Source organism: Salmo trutta, unplaced genomic scaffold, assembly GCF_901001165.1.
Source record: "Salmo trutta unplaced genomic scaffold, fSalTru1.1, whole genome shotgun sequence".
NCBI lineage: Eukaryota > Metazoa > Chordata > Actinopteri > Salmoniformes > Salmonidae > Salmo > Salmo trutta.
The window spans coordinates 104,103-120,326 of NW_021822826.1; the positions used below are offsets into that span (position 1 = coordinate 104,103).

Genomic DNA, 16,224 nt, shown 5'->3' on the forward strand with positions numbered 1-16,224 from the left:
TCCGTTCCCCATAAGCCTGTCGTGAGGCTGTATCCTTTAATAATGTATGGAAGTGCTCAAGGGACAAACAAAGCCCAGTTCACAATCAGAAGTTTCTTTAATGACTAAAAAGATTTGCACACGAGATTTGACATTCGTTGACCAGGGGTGTAGTTGAGATGATAGGGAGGGATTGGTGGGAAACGACTTATTTTGATTTATTTAACCTTTATTTAACTAGGCAAGTCAGTTAAGAACACGTTTTTATTTACAATGACGGCCTACACCAGTAACTAATATTGGTAATTACAGATGACCTAGTTATTACGTTATTACCCCGTTATTACCCCGTTATTACCCCGTTATTACCCCGTTATTACCACGTTATTACAGTGCTTCCTCCTTTAATAGTTGTGATCTTACACCGCGGGACTTAGAGGTACCCAGCGTCACGGCTTCATTGCTCCAGACCACCACAAGGGGGAGTTAGAGCACTCATTATGCATTTGGGTCCCAAGGTTTTTTATATGAACAATCATATCGAGTGGTTCTGTCATGGGCGTCGTAAGGATTGGACCAAGGCGCAGCGGGTAAAGTGCTCATCTTCTTAGTTTATTAGAATTAACACTTGAACAAAATAAACAAACGACGAAACAGTCCCATAAGGTGCACAGACTATACAGGAAATAACCACCCACAAACACAAGAGAAACAAACCTCAACTAAATATGGCCTCCAATTAGAGACAACGACAACCAGCTGCCTCTAATTGGAGGTCCTACCAAAACCCCAACATAGAAATAGAAAACTGGATTTAAACATAGAAATAGAAAACATAGCATCTAAACCAAAAACACCAAAACACACAAAACAAACACCCCCTGCCACGCCCTGACCAAACTACAATGACAAATAACCCCTTTTACTGGTCAGGACGTGACAGGTTCCGATGACGAATTTGACGCGAGCCACCCGTCTCTGGTGGCTTTCTTCAGACTTCAAAAAAGATGGCTGACAAAACATTACGGGGGAAACAGATGTAAGTAGTTATAACGTCATAACGAGTCAAGCTAAAAATGTACAATTGAGAGGAATATGTTAGTTAATGTAGAGACAAACGATTGTGCATATATTTTTGTCAAAAGTTAATTTACGAAAATCGCGAAATCAGCACGTTAACTGACTAGCTAACATTAGCCAGCTAGCTAGCTGGTGTTATGACATGAGTACAGTATGACATTGTAATTCGTTTTGTTTAATGTTTTAGGGACTCCTGAAACAACCAGCAAACCAGGCTGTCATCTTGGGAAAGAGTGGATGTAAAGAATCTAGCTAGCTAAAGCATTTACTGCAAATTAAATGTACAATTGTGTGAGCTTGCCTTGCCATGCAGCAGAAGTAACAAAGCTAACGTTAGCTCACTATTTACTTGCTTATTGTGTAGTGGAGGATGTGTAGCTAGCTACAGTATGTAGCCGATCTGTGTATTGACCCTAAAACGTTCTGAACTAATATTCAAACCAATCTATGAACCTCAGCTGTCATAGTTGTTGTATCAACTTCAAGTCTGAATGGCATTAATGAAGCCTATGGATGGAGTGGAATATAATAACTTTATTGTGCCAAGGATGCAAGTCCTATATACATGTACTGTAGTTATTACCACACATGAGATTCCCATATTGTAGCCTGTACATTGAATATATTCACTGATCGTGTACTCTTCCTTGGTAAATAAAGGAGTGGTTCAGGTATGAATCTCTGTGAGACATTCTTTTTCAGTCATATCCGATACCAGGTGTATCAAACTCCAGTCTTTGAATAATGCTGTGTCTGCATGTATGTATTACAATTATACACTTCAACAGTGTTTACCACTCTGGACAATAGAACGAGTCAAAATTCACCCAAGGCTGAAAAACGTTGGTTAAACTGGAACACTAGCCCATAGCAAATGAATAGAATCGAACGTTCGCAGAGCCTGTTTTGACTGGAGTGATGCTTAGAATTCAATTTTGCCTAAATGGCACAAAAAAAACATCCCTTTTCATGTTACCACTACAATCTGTTCGTCGGACGAAGCTGGAAAAAAACAACGTGTGTTGGAAGTAAATATGCGCACCTTGATGGAGTCAACTGTGCTTATGTCTGCGTAATGACAAAGTAGGGAAAAAATTAAAACTTCTGACAAATGAGCTCGCTGCCCAGACTTACATAATTACAAAGAGGAGATTCTCCTGATTAAATTGGTGCCCGACTTGAAAAAAAATCAAATATACATTGTGAGATATTTGGCGAAATAGACCGGCATGCCTCTCCATAGGAAAACAATGGGGGGAGCTCAGCGTTCCAAGGGCAAAAAGTATTTTGGGGCTAGTATTTGATAACAACCGAGCTAGCTGCCCAGGCTTACATAATTAGAAAGAGGAGATTCTCATGATTAAAATGGCGTCCGACTTGAAAAAAATCTAAATATACACATTGCGAGATATTTGGCGAAATAGACAGACATGCCTATATTTCTCCCATAGGAAACAATGGGAAGACCGTAGAGTTCCAATAGATTTTTTTAGTTGTTTTAACTATCATACAACGTGAGCAGGTCTCGTTGCCAACAATAGCGAAGCAGGCATTGTGACGTTGAACAATAAAATAGAACGTTCGGAAGGCGAGTTGGTGGCACGGACCTCAATAAAACTAATAGGAGCTGGCTCGTTGAAAAATGCACAAATATAAGGCCTGTTTTTTTGCTATTACGCCAAAAAGATGGCAAGCAGCTGGGAAATATGGTCATATTATGAAACTGGGCTCCACGGCTAATGCAATGAGCTAGTTTTTATCAGAAAATAACGTTAAAAAAAATTTATGTGTCCAGCCTACTATCTACACGGATTTCAGAGCACTCTCGTCTGAGTGTACCAGAGCGCAGAATAGTTAATTTACGAGCGCTCAACAAATCAAATCAAATCAAATTTATTTATATAGCCCTTCGTACATCAGCTGAAATCTCAAAGTGCTGTACAGAAACCCAGCCTAAAACCCCAAACAGCAAGCAATGCATGTGAAAGAAGCACGGTGGCTGGGAAAAACTCCCTAGGAAAAACTCCTGAGAAAGGCCAAAAACCTAGGAAGAAACCTAGAGAGGAACCAGGCTATGAGGGGTGGCCAGTCCTCTTCTGGCTGTGCCGGGTGGATATTATAACAGAACATGGTCAAGATGTTAAAATGTTCGTAAATGACCAGCATGGTCAAATAATAATAATCATAGTAATTGTCGAGGGTGCAACAAGCACGTCCGGTGAACAGGTCAGGGTTCCGTAGCCGCAGGCAGAACAGTTGAAACTGGAGCAGCAGCATGGCCAGGTGGACTGGGGACAGCAAGGAGTCATCATGCCAAGTAGTCCTGAGGCATGGTCCTAGGGCTCAGGTCCTCCGAGAGAAAGAGAGAAAGAGAGAATTAGAGAGAGCATATTTACATTCACACAGGACACCGGATAAGACAAGAGAATACTCCAGATGTAACAGACTGACCCTAGCCCCCCGACACATAAACTACTGCAGCATAAATACTGGAGGCTGAGACAGGAGGGATCAGAAGACACTGTGGCCCCATCCGATGATACCCCCGGACAGGGCCAAACAGGCAGGATATAACCCCACCCACTTTGCCAAAGCACAGCCCCCACACCACTAGAGGGATATCTACAACCACCAACTTACCGTCCGAAGACAAGGCCGAGTATAGCCCACAAAGATCTCCGCCACGGCACAACCCAAAGGGGGGCGCCAACCCAGACAGGAAGACCACGTCAGTGGCTCAACCTACTCAAGTGACGCACCCCTCCCATGGACGGCATGGAAGAACACCAGTAAGTCAGTGACTCAGCCCCTGTAAAAGGGTTAGAGGCAGAGAATCCCAGTGGGAAGAGGGGAACCGACAAGGCAGAGACAGCAAGGGCGGTTCGTTGCTCCAGCCTTTCCGTTCACCTTCACACTCCTGGGCCAGACTATACTTAATCATAGGACCTACTGAAGAGATAAGTCTTCAGTAAAGACTTAAAGGTTGAGACTGAGTCTGCGTCTCTCACATGGGTAGGCAGACCATTCCATAAAAATGGAGCTCTATAGGAGAAAGCCCTACCTCCAGCCGTTTGCTTAGAAATTCTAGGGACAATTAGGAGGCCTGCGTCTTGTGACCGTAGCGTACGTGTAGGTATGTACGGCAGGACCAAATCGGAAAGATAGGTAGGAGCAAGCCCATGTAATGCTTTGTAGGTTAGCAGTAAAACCTTGAAATCAGCCCTTGCCTTAACAGGAAGCCAGTGTAGGGAGGCTAGCACTGGAGTAATATGATCAAATTTTTTGGTTCTAGTCAGGATTCTAGCAGCCGTATTTAGCACTAACTGAAGTTTGTTTAGTGCTTTATCCGGGTAGCCGGAAAGTAGAGCATTGCAGTAGTCGAGCCTAGAAGTAACAAAAGCATGGATTAATTTTTCTGCGTCATTTTTGGACAGAAAGTTTCTGATTTTTGCAATGTTACGTAGATTTAAAAAAGCTGTCCTTGAAGCAGTCTTGATATGTTCTTCAAAAGAGAGACACCCGTTGAATATGGCCGGTGTGAGTAAACGTCGGGAAAAAAGTGTCATTCAATTGTTTCCAGCACAGTTACAGTCACCAATGCTCTGGTTAACTCGAAAACTACCTTACCAGCTCAGCTAGGGCGAGTAAAATGGTCAGAGTGGTCTCATTTGTGTCTGGAAGGAGCTAGCAAGCTAGCCAATGTTAGCTTGGGTGCTTGACTGCCGTTGTAAGGCCAGAACACTCAAATCAACCCTACTCCATGGCATGAACGTCCAGTGTGCGCTCCGAGAGCGAAACGGTCTGAATTTACAGACTGACAATCTGACAATGCTCTGAATTTATGAGCGTCACGTTGTACATCGCCATATTTTCTGTTCCATCCTAACGGAAACCCAGACGGTTTTTCATTTTTCATGGAATAGAAACACCATAATATTAATCAAATTAATTAAGCAAGTACCAGTCAAAAGTTTGGACACGCTTCATTTTCTGTATACAGTACCTGCTTGGACACACCTAATCATTCCAGGATTTTTCTTTATTTTTTACTATTTTTCTACATTGTAGAATAATAGTGAAGACGTCACAAATATGAAATCACGCTGGTCTCCCTTATGTAAGGAATTAGGCACTTTCCCATGTTAACTACAGTATGTACTGTAGACTGCACAGTAGCCTAATAAACAAATAATCACATTTCGTTAATAAAATAATGATTAAAAAAATACTCTTTCAAAATGCAGATGTTGATTTAGTTATGGATCCATAACAAATTACTATGGGAATAAATATTACTGATTTACAGAAATATTGGAACAAAGTTGTCTAATGAAGGCAAACCATTCAGAATCCTCCAATCCTGTAGCCTAGTCCCGACCGTCATGTTGTACAGCGCCATATTTTCCATTCCATCCTAACGGAAACCCTGAGGGTTTCGTTTTGTCGTTTTTATCTGAATAGAAACGCCATAATATTAATCAAATTAATTAAGCCAAATTTCTTAAAATCAATCCCATATACTATGTTATTACAAAAAGCCATTAAAATTCTCTGGTAATGCCAATACGGAATACTATCAAACGCTTCTCAAAGATGCCCTCTGGTGGTCAAACTAGCAATGACTTGCAGTAACAGAAGAAATGGCTGAGAATGAAATGACGTACCACAGAATGCTGCAGCAGCACGCAAGGTGTCCCGCAGTATGACACCACTTTTAAAGGAGGAACCACTGTACCATGTTATTGCCACGTTATTACCGAACTGTAATGTAAAGTGCTACCGAGGTCGGTGAGTGGGGGCACTGTGTTAACCCACCAGGGTGCACTGTGTTAACCCACCAGGGGGGTTGCGTTAGCTTTCAGAAATCTATAATTTCAAAAAGCAGACCGTCGTCAGATGACAACAGAAGTGCAACGCTATTTGGCTAGCAGCCACACATTTTGTAAGTACATGAGCTTATATTTGGCTAACATTCGCATGATGCATGGCCATCAGGTATGTTTATCATAGGGTGTATGTAGCTGGCTACATTTCTTAATGTTGCATTGTAACTTCCTATCGGAGAAACTAAACGGGGCGGCTGATAGAATGCCTGTTTGTGAATGCGGGAGTTTGATTGGTCAAGACGAGTGCAAAGTTATTTTTATCGGAGTGTGCAACTGAACCTACAGAATTAGTCCTTTTTACATGAATGATTCTGATTGAACCGTGAGTGAAGCCAAGCAGAAGTTGTGATAAGAAGCATTTTCGACCTGCGTTTGCAAAACGAAGCAAGATATTTTTTTCTGTGTTTTTATCTTTCCCTTTCTGTGCGAGAAATGCAGAATCCTGCGTTTTATTGCGACCTCTGCACTCTCACACAGACATGTCTCTTACGTCACTCATAGAGACGAGAATACAGCTGAGGGCACAGTGATCAGTCCACCAATGTGCCACACACACACACCTTATTTACATATATCTACATATAAAAACAGACATAGTTATTTTATATCTGATTGAACCAATCTCTCAGTCATTTTATATCTGATTGAACCAATCTCTCAGTCATTTTATATCTGATTGAACCAATCTCTCAGTCCAGAGTCTGTAGCCCCTCCCTTCCCATCCTTGGTTATGTTGTTATTTTAGTTGGTTATTATTTTAGCTTGATGCCTCCCTCCCCCCTTTACAGCCCCCTCCGCCCCCCCTCAGGAGGTGCACCTGTCCAGTCTAAGCTCCACCTCCCTCAAGGTGAGTTGGGTGGCCCCGCCCGCTGCGTCCCGCCACGGCGCCATCGTGGCGTACACCGTCAGCTACCAGTCCACCGGCAGCTCCAGTGAGGACCCCGAGCGTCACGATGTGTCGGGGATCGGAGCAGACGCCTCTAGTTATGTGCTGGAGGGCCTGGAGAAGTGGACAGAGTACCAGGTGTGGGTTAGAGCTCACACTGATGTGGGCCCAGGCCCAGAGAGCGCTCCGGTCAGGATCAAAACTAAAGAGGACGGTAGGTTGGCTTCTGGTTCTGGGTTGTACCGTCGTCCTCCCTGGGTGAAGCTCTTCTACTCCGACTGACTCCTCCTTCCGTCAGTCTCTTTGGCTTTCCTGCCGTAATCTTCCCTTCTCTATTTGTCTCTTGTCTTTAACAGTTTCTGATCTCTACTGGTTTCTGCTGGTCTCTGCTGGTCTCTATTAGTCTTTACTGGTTTCTACTATTTTCTACTGGTTTCTCCGTCTCGACTTGTCTCTACTGATTTATACTATTTTTGACTGGTCTCTACTGGTCTATACTGGTTTTTACAGGTTTCTACTGGTTTCTGCGTGTCTCTATTGGTCTCTACTGGTCTCTATTGGTCTATACTGGTCTCTACTGGTCTCTACTGGTCTATACTGGTCTCTACTGGTCTATACTGGTCTCTACTGGTCTCTATTGGTCTCTACTGGTCTCTACTGGTCTCTACTGGTCTCTACTGGTCTCTACTGGTCTCTACTAGTCTCTACTAGTCTCTACTGGTCTCTACTGGTCTCTACTGGTCTCTACTGGTCTCTATTGGTCTATACTGGTCTCTACTGGTCTCTATTGGTCTCTACTGGTATATACTGGTCTCTACTGGTCTCTACTGGTCTATACTGGTCTCTACTGGTCTCTATTGGTCTCTACTGGTATATACTGGTCTATACGGGTCTCTACTGGTCTCTACTGGTCTCTATTGGTCTATACTGGTCTCTATTGGCCTCTATTGGTCTCTACTGGTCTCTATTGGTCTCTATTGGTCTTAACTGGTTTTTACAGGTTTCTACTGGTTTCTGCTTGTCTCTTCTGGTATCTACTGGTCTGTACTTGTTTCTATATGTTTCTTCTGGTTTCTACTACTTCTACAGGTACTGCTGCACATCTCTTCTTCCTGTACTCTCTATACTGGTGATCACTCTCTGTCTCTATATTGGTATCTCTTCCTTCTGTTCCTCTCTCTGTGTTGACCTTCCTCAGTGACTTTCAGACTTGCTATCCAGGGTTAAGGCTCATGACCCTCAACGCCATCTCCTTTTATTACTGCATCCCTTCTTTCTCTCTTTCTTCTTCCTCCTGTGGTTCTGTCCTCATGTATAGTTCACGTCTGGCTCCCTCTGAGCCCTGGAAACTGGAACACAACTCACTTAGTCACTCCTTCTTCTTTCCACTTCCCTCTCTTTTCTCAGTTCTTTATTTTGTTCGAAGCGTGATGGAGTGTTCCTAGGAGGCAACTTTCTATAATTAATGTGTTTGAAGTTGCAGCTACACAGCTAATTGCATACTCACTGTAATTAGAGGTTTTACACTCCGGCAACAGAGCGCACACACACACACACACACACACTAGGCTGGCGGTGACGAGGCATCCTATGGGCAGGAGTCAGATCTTTACGCATTCCTCTGTGGATTTAGACGCATTTTAAAACCTGTTATGGCAACATTTTGATTTCCGCCTAAATAGACATACCCAAAAGCACTCGTTTTTCTTGAGATTGCCATAAACAATAACTAGTAATGTTGCATAGTTCTAGAAAGGTCTGGAACTCACCTTTTTGGGTAAAAAATAGTTCTACTTTGCTGAGGTGTAGTCAGTTCTGAGGACACAAGATCATGTATAGCGTACAAATATTAGGACAACATAAAAAATAATATTGGATTTGTTCCTGTTCAACAATAGTGGGGGAATATGCCACCTTTTGAAATGACTAAAATGCTTTTTAAATATAAAAAAATATATAAAAATGATAAACACATTTAGAACCGGCCACATCAAAATACATCATTACCACCTGGATTCAGTCTTATGCAGCAAAATTTGAAATTGTGTTTTTTACATTAGATAAAAGTAGAGACTCAGAGCTATAAAATGGTATATCATACACCGCAGTTGAGGAACAATGGGAAAGTAATTCTGCTTTAAAAGTTGATAAACTTGTATCCCCACTTTTGAGAAAATGGCCCGTGAATGTTTTGGTACTACTACTGGAGAGCTCTTCTTTGTCTCCACCCATTCATCATCATTCACACCCTCTTAAGCTTTAGCTCCACCTGTCTCTTTAAGGATTCACATGTGAAGCCATGTGCTAAACAGAGTGAGTAAGGTAGTGTAGTAAACAACCAAAGATTTCAAGACTAAAAGTGATGAAAGTACAAGCAAAAAGTAGTAGTAAAAATACACTTTATCTAGTCCTTGTCCTATATCCTAATCTGACTTTGGTGCAGGTCATGTTGTTCTTCACAATACCGTCTCTGGTAAACACACTATATCAAGTACAATCAAAGTTTATTTGTCACATGTACAGGATACAGAAGGTGTAAATGGTACAGAGAAATGGTTATTTGCATATTAACCTCTCTAGGGTATGTGGGATGAAATCGTCCCACCTACTCAACAGCCAGTGGAATCCCGTGGCGCGTTATTCAAATACCTTAGAAATGCTATTACTTCAATTTCTCAAACATATGACTATTTTACAGCATTTTAAAGACAAGACTCTCGTTAATCTAACCACACTGTCCGATTTCAAAAAGGCTTTACAACGAAAGCAAAACATTAGATTATGTCAGCAGAGTACCCAGCCAGAAATAATCAGACACCCATTTTTCAAGCTAGCATATAATGTCACATAAACCCAAACCACAGCTAAATGCAGCACTAACCTTTGATGATCTTCATCAGATGACACTCCTAGGACATTATGTTATACAATACATGCATGTTTTGTTCAATCAAGTTCATATTTATATCAAAAACCAGCTTTTTACATTAGCATGTAACGTTCAGAACTAGCATACCCCCCGCAAACTTCCGGTGAATTTACTAAATTACTCACGATAAACGTTCACAAAAACATAACAATTATTTTAAGAATTATAGATACAGAACTCCTTTATGCAATCGCTATGTCCGATTTTAAAATAGCTTTTTGGCAAAAGCACATTTTGCAATATTCTGAGTAGATAGCCCAGCCATCACGGCTAGCTAATTTGACACCCACCAAGTTTGGCCCTCACCAAACTCCGATTTACTATTTGATACTATTTGATTACCTTTGCTGTTCTTCGTCAGAATGCACTCCCAGGACTTCTACTTCAATAACAAATGTTGATTTGGTTCAAAATAATCCATAGTTATGTTCAAATATCCTCTGTTTTGTTTGTGCGTTCAAGACACTATCCGAAGGGTGACGAAGGGTGACGCGCCCGACGCGTTTCGTGACAAAAAAATTCTAAATATTCCATTACCGTACTTCGAAGCATGTCAACCGCTGTTTAAAATATTTTTTTATGCGATTTTTCTCGTAAAAAAGCGATAATATTCCGACCGGGAAACCGTGTTTTCGTTCAAAGACGAAAAAATAAAAACATGGTGTCGCCTCGTGCATGTGCCTCCAGTCTCATTGTTCTCTGATCGACCACTATCCAAATGCGCTACTGTTTTTCAGCCAGGGGCTCCAAAGGCATCATTCAGCGTTTTGCCGCCTTCTGAGAGACTATGGGAGCCGTAGGAAGTGTCACGTTACAGCAGAGATCCTCAGTTTTCAATAAAGAGAGTGTAGAAGCCCAAGAAATGGTCAGAGACGGCACTTCCTGTAAGGAATCTTCTCAGGTTTTTGCCTGCCATATGAGTTCTGTCATACTCACAGACACCATTCAAACAGTTTTAGAAACTTTAGGGTGTTTTCTATCCAAATCCAATAATTATATGCATATTCTAGTTTCTGGGCAGTAGTAATAACCAGATTAAATCGGGTACGTTTTTTATCCGGCCGTGCAAATACTGCCCCCTACCCTAGAGAGGTTAACAATATCAAAAACATAAAGTGTCCAGATAAATATACTGTATAAATATTTTATAATTATTAGATGATTCTTACCCAATCACACTTGTCTAAATTGATGGGTCATGTGAAAGAAATGCTTTAACACCTCCCAGTCACATCTAGCTGAGTGGGTGGGTCATGTAATCATCTGGCAAAGTGGAGTCGTTTGTTTAGACATGTAGCTAGTTAGCTACACAATAAACCGTAATCCCAACTCATACAGTACAAACGGATTGTCATAGCTAGCCACCATGCATTAAATACTGTAGTATGAATCTGCAGGAAGCTAAAGCTAGCCAACTAGGCTCAATGTTAGCTAGCTAGCTAACATTAGGTTATAACTGGCAAGGCTTTCTGTGCTACTAATAATATTACTGCACAGATCATAGCTACACGTTAACGTTAACTAGCTAGCCAGCAAGCTAATTTTAGCTAGCTAGCTAACAGTACACATTAACTTGAAATTAAGATGTCTTTCTGACAAAATTAGAAATAATTTAATATCTGAAAACTGTAGCTAGACTCTTACCCATATAGATGGATGAACACTTCATGGCAGACTGCAACCACTTTCACTAAGTAAGACGTCCTGTGTCATTCCATTTTGTTTATAGCTACAGCTTGTTTGGCCCATTGTGACAAGACACTCTGACCGTGTGCAGAAAGTAGTCCATCACAACTTTTTCCCACTGTCCTTTGGCGATAGCGCCTGATAAATTACGGGCAGCAATGTTATTGACATGTTATTCACTAAAGTCTGGGGCGGCAGGTAGCCTAGTGGTTAGAGCGTTGGACTAATAACTGAAAGGTTGCTAGATCGAATCTCCGAGCTGACAAGGTACAAATCTGTCGTTCTGCCCCCTGAACAAGGCAGTTAACCCCACTGTTCTCCGATAGGCCGTCATTGAAAATAAGAGTTAAATGAAATAATTGAGAGCAGTAGTACTGCTTCTGTAGTTCTCCATGGCTAACGTTATATCTTTCGAAAAAAAAGCTTGGCAAACTCATCTCTCGGGCATGTTCAACGCGTCCATTAGCTCAGCCAATCATTGCTAGCGGGAAAGTTCCTGTCTTTTTCCGTGGCTAAAACCAACTAGACTCGTAATTTAAGAATGTTATTCGTATTTACAGATGGCATAAGAGTTTGTTATTAAGGCACATGGAAATTCACATGTTCCAGAAGGCATTTCTGCCAAAACGCACATTAAAATAAAATGCCTCTCCTGTGAAGTAGTGAAATGAGTCACATGATGAATTTTGCATCATCATGGGGGTGACATTTTATTTCTTCAAAGTCCAATATCTTTAAAACTTGACTGCTGACGTACAAAACATTTTGGGATTAATGGAAAAAAATGACCAAAATTGTGTATTTTCCCTTTAAGATAATTATTGAGTGTGTGAAGTCAATGCACCAACGCCCCTCCTACCATGACGTTCCCCCAGTGACTAGTTGTTTTTGGGGCAAGAGACCTCAGGTAGCACACTTCCTAAACAAACAGACACGCGTATAAATTAGTAAAGTTGGGATCTTAGATTGGTAGCTAACTTATCTAGTTGTCGGTTCACTACCAGCGCTTTCTCCTTCTCCAGTGCTCAAAATCACCAGACCTCTTGGCATTTTCTTTACCTATTCTCAGCTGTATAACACTTGCTTTTTTCACTTCTCTCTCTCTCCCTCCCTCCCTCTCCCCCCCCCCCCCCCCACCACCACAGTGCCAGGTGCCCCTCCCAGGAAGCTGGAGGTAGAAGCTGTGAACTCTACAGCCATCAGGGTAACGTGGAAGGCCCCCCTGCCAGGGAAGCAGCATGGCCAAATCAGGGGCTACCAGGTCATCTTCTCCAGGCTGGAGAATGGGGAGCCACGCGGTCAGCCCAACATCATGGACGTAGCCCTGCCTGAGGCTCAGGTACTGTCCTGTTTTTCCTCTTTCTTTATCTCAATCTCTCTTTTTCATTCCATCGTTCTCTTGATCCCTCTCTATTTTTGTTCATTTCATCTCTCTCTCTCATTCCCCTCCTCTCTGGACCTCCTTTCCTCATTCTCTCTCTCTCTCTTTCCTTCTCTACCATTCTCAAACATCTACCCTTTCCTTACCACTAGAGCAGGGAACAGATGTGGAAATGTGTCTAATGTGTTCACTACTACATTTATTTATCACAATCCTTCTCTTCTTCTTTAAATGTTTCTCCCCCCCTCCCTTCCTCTTCCTTAACCTGTGTCACTTGACTCCCAATTGCACTCGGAGCCGTTTCCCCTTAGGGATTATTGTACTGCAACCAGGTTTTATGCTAATGCTAACAGCTGTTAAATATTTCATGTATGTTTTACATCAGAAGGGCTTAGTGGGATCGATCCTGTTCCTGTTCCTTTGTGGCTGAGGGTTAATACATGTTACTGCACTGCCTTGTTACCCCTGTTCATAAATTATATATATTCTCTCTCTCTCTCTCTCTCTCTTGCTCTCGCTCTCACTCTCTCTCTCTCTCTCTCGCTCTCTCACTCTCTCACTCTCTCTCTACCTCCCTCCTCTCTCTCTCTCTCTCTCTCTCTCTCTCTCTGCCACCAAAACCGATTTAGCCATGTTGCATTAACGTAGGGAGATGAAAACGAACAGCCCTAAGTTAAGAAATAGAGAGAGAGATTATAACCCTAAGGATTTGCAGATTCATGAATATCTTTAAACAAGAAGGGACCTTTGGTTTGTACTCAGGGAATTAAGTTGCGTGAACACGTGTTTGTTTTGTTCGTTGTCTCGACACCCTTGTTGCCCCCCGACCGTATAGCATCTAATTTATACATCGTTCCCTCTCTCCCCCTCTCTTTCTCTCCCTCCCTCCCTCCCTCCCTCCATCCCTCCATCCCTCCATCCCTCCCTCCCTCCCGTCCTCCCTCCCTCCCTCCCTCCGCTAAGCCCACTAGAAGTCCTTGGCTAGAGAATGCCAGCAGTAATATTGATGAGCTGAGATGCGGTGGTATGTGTGTGTGTGTGTTCGTTTCTTGATTCCTGTGTTTTCACGGTTAGTCGTAGAGTTTAGGGAATCAACACCAGAGTTGCCGGTTCACATCCCAGGTGGGATCTTAGTGCCGTAGTGCCCCGGAGCTTAGTGTTCAACCCTTATTTACCCAGGGCCAATACCTTACTGTGGAGATAGACATTATGCAGAGGAAGCCATTTTAATTCACCTTACGATACTGAGGTATTACTAGGGCAGTCAACAAGATATCACAGTCTCACGTCCTCTGTAGCTCAGCTGGTAGAGCATAAATGCCAGGGTAGTGGGTTTGATTCCCGGGACAACCCATACATAAAATATATGTACGCATGACTGTAAGTCGCTTTGGATAAAAACGTTTGCTAAATGGCTTATATTATAATGTACATTTTTTACTAGTAAACTGACTTCAGCTCCTGACGTCCTGGATTTAGGCTCACAGAAACTAGGGTTAAATTAAGGCATTCATTCTGATTGGTTATGTTCAGGGTTAAGGTATGGGATAGGATGAATTAAATTCAGACATTCATTCTGATTGGTTATGTTCAGGGTTCAGGTTTAGGATAGGATGAATTAAATTCAGACATTCATTCTGATTGGTTATGTTCAGGGTTCAGGTTTGGGATAGGGTTAATTAAATTCAGACATTCATTCTGATTGGTTATGTTCAGTGTTCAGGTTTAGGATAGGATGAATTAAATTCAGACATTCATTCTGATTGGTTATGTTCAGGGTTCAGGTTTAGGATAGGATGAATTCAATTCAGACATTCATTCTGATTGGTTATGTTCAGGGTTAAGGTTTAGGATAGGATGAATTAAATTCAGACATTCATTCTGATTGGTTATGTTCAGGGTTCAGGTTTAGGATAGGATTAAAATATAAACAACTCTACGGTTATGTTCAGGCATGAATTCCTATTGGTTAACAGTTTTCAGGCATTCATTCTGAACGATTAAGATAATGATTAAGGTTTAGGATAGGATTAATTAAATTCAGACATTTATTCTGATTGGTTATATTCAGGGTTAAAGTTTAGGATAGGGTTAGTTAAATTTAGACATTAATTCTGATTGGTTATGTTCAGGGTTAAGGTTTAGGATAGGAGGAATTAAATTCAGACATTAATTCTGATTGGTTATGTTCAGGGTTAAGGTTTAGGATAGGGTTAGTTAAATTCAGACATTAATAACCTTTGGATTCCTGGCCCAACACTCTAACCACTATTGTGTGTGGAGTACACAGTGGTCTCAACAGTAACTTCCTGTTCCATAGATTGGGGATTAAATCCCAGCTCTGGACACTTCTTCAATTATTATTATTATTTTTAAAGTGGATTTAACAAAGAGACATCAATAAGGGATCATATGTTTCACCTGGATTCACCTGGTCAGTCTATGTCATGGAAAGAGCAGGTGTTCTTAATGTTTTGTCCACTCAGTGTACTTAACCAGTACAGTCCCAGTACGATGATTACCAGGACCAGTGGTTTTAACCTGAGATAACTACTAGAACCCAGTACAGTCCCAGTACGATCAAAGTTGTAGCCTTCGTCAGGCCTGACCTGTGTGTGTGTGTGTGTGTGTGTGTGTGTCAGCAGCTCATCTTTACACACCTCTTAAGCTCCGCTACAAATCGCTCAGCGCTCACAGGAAGAAAAAACTGCCGCTCCAAATTCCCTCCATTTATTTAAATGTTTTGTTTAAAAGTATAATTTAACACCCCCCCTCCCCCCCATCTAGTTTAGTGACTACGTACCATTTGGTTTTGCAGTAGGCTATCAACATTTCAACAACATGTCGTCGGCTACTGAACCAGCCTGACGATATGAGACTGTTGTGTTAAAAACCCATCGTTTATTTCTCTAGTATACGGATGATCTGACGGTCGTAACTGGTCGTAACTGGTTGTAACTGGTCGTAACTGGTCGTAACTGGTCGTAACTGGTCGTAACTGGTCGTAACTGGTTCTGTGACATTTTTACAACTTTAGCACTGTTACAAACTTAGACTCCTCTGTTTTTTTTTAAACAATAACCTGCATGGTAGTCAAAAGGTCTCTGGCGGCTTGCTGAATGGGTTTTATTTGTTCTCCTTCCGTCAGTGACACAGGCTGTGTGACCTATTTGTTGGTCCTATCAGTGTCTCTGGTGGGGCAGGCTACATACGTACAACACAACAGGCCTAATTAAAACAACAGTGATGGAGGAAATGAAAAAAATGTTTGGCAGAGCATGTTCTGCAAATTACGTACGCTCCATTCCTCGCTCTTCTAACTCCAACTCCACTCAACTCACATCCTATGCAGGCGTGTGTGTGTGTGTGTGTGTGTGTGTGTGTGTGTGTGTGTGTG

General features: G+C 41.9%; 1 protein-coding gene and 1 long non-coding RNA gene across 2 annotated transcripts in view; both read left to right on the forward strand.

The window, feature by feature from the left end:
- LOC115185025 (receptor-type tyrosine-protein phosphatase F) overlaps positions 1-12,785 on the forward strand; it is a gene marked incomplete at its 3' end in the record, with an annotated part of 58,847 nt that extends 46,062 nt beyond the window's left edge. The window contains 2 exon segments of the mRNA XM_029745667.1: positions 6,734-7,045; positions 12,592-12,785. Coding sequence (XP_029601527.1) covers positions 6,734-7,045; positions 12,592-12,785 — 506 coding nt within the window.
- Positions 12,786-13,758: 973 nt separating this feature from the next.
- Positions 13,759-16,078, forward strand: LOC115185020 (uncharacterized). Its single transcript, XR_003874723.1, has 2 exons — positions 13,759-14,611; positions 14,734-16,078. It is a non-coding gene; the product is annotated as an uncharacterized LOC115185020 (long non-coding RNA).
- Positions 16,079-16,224: the final 146 nt, after the last annotated feature.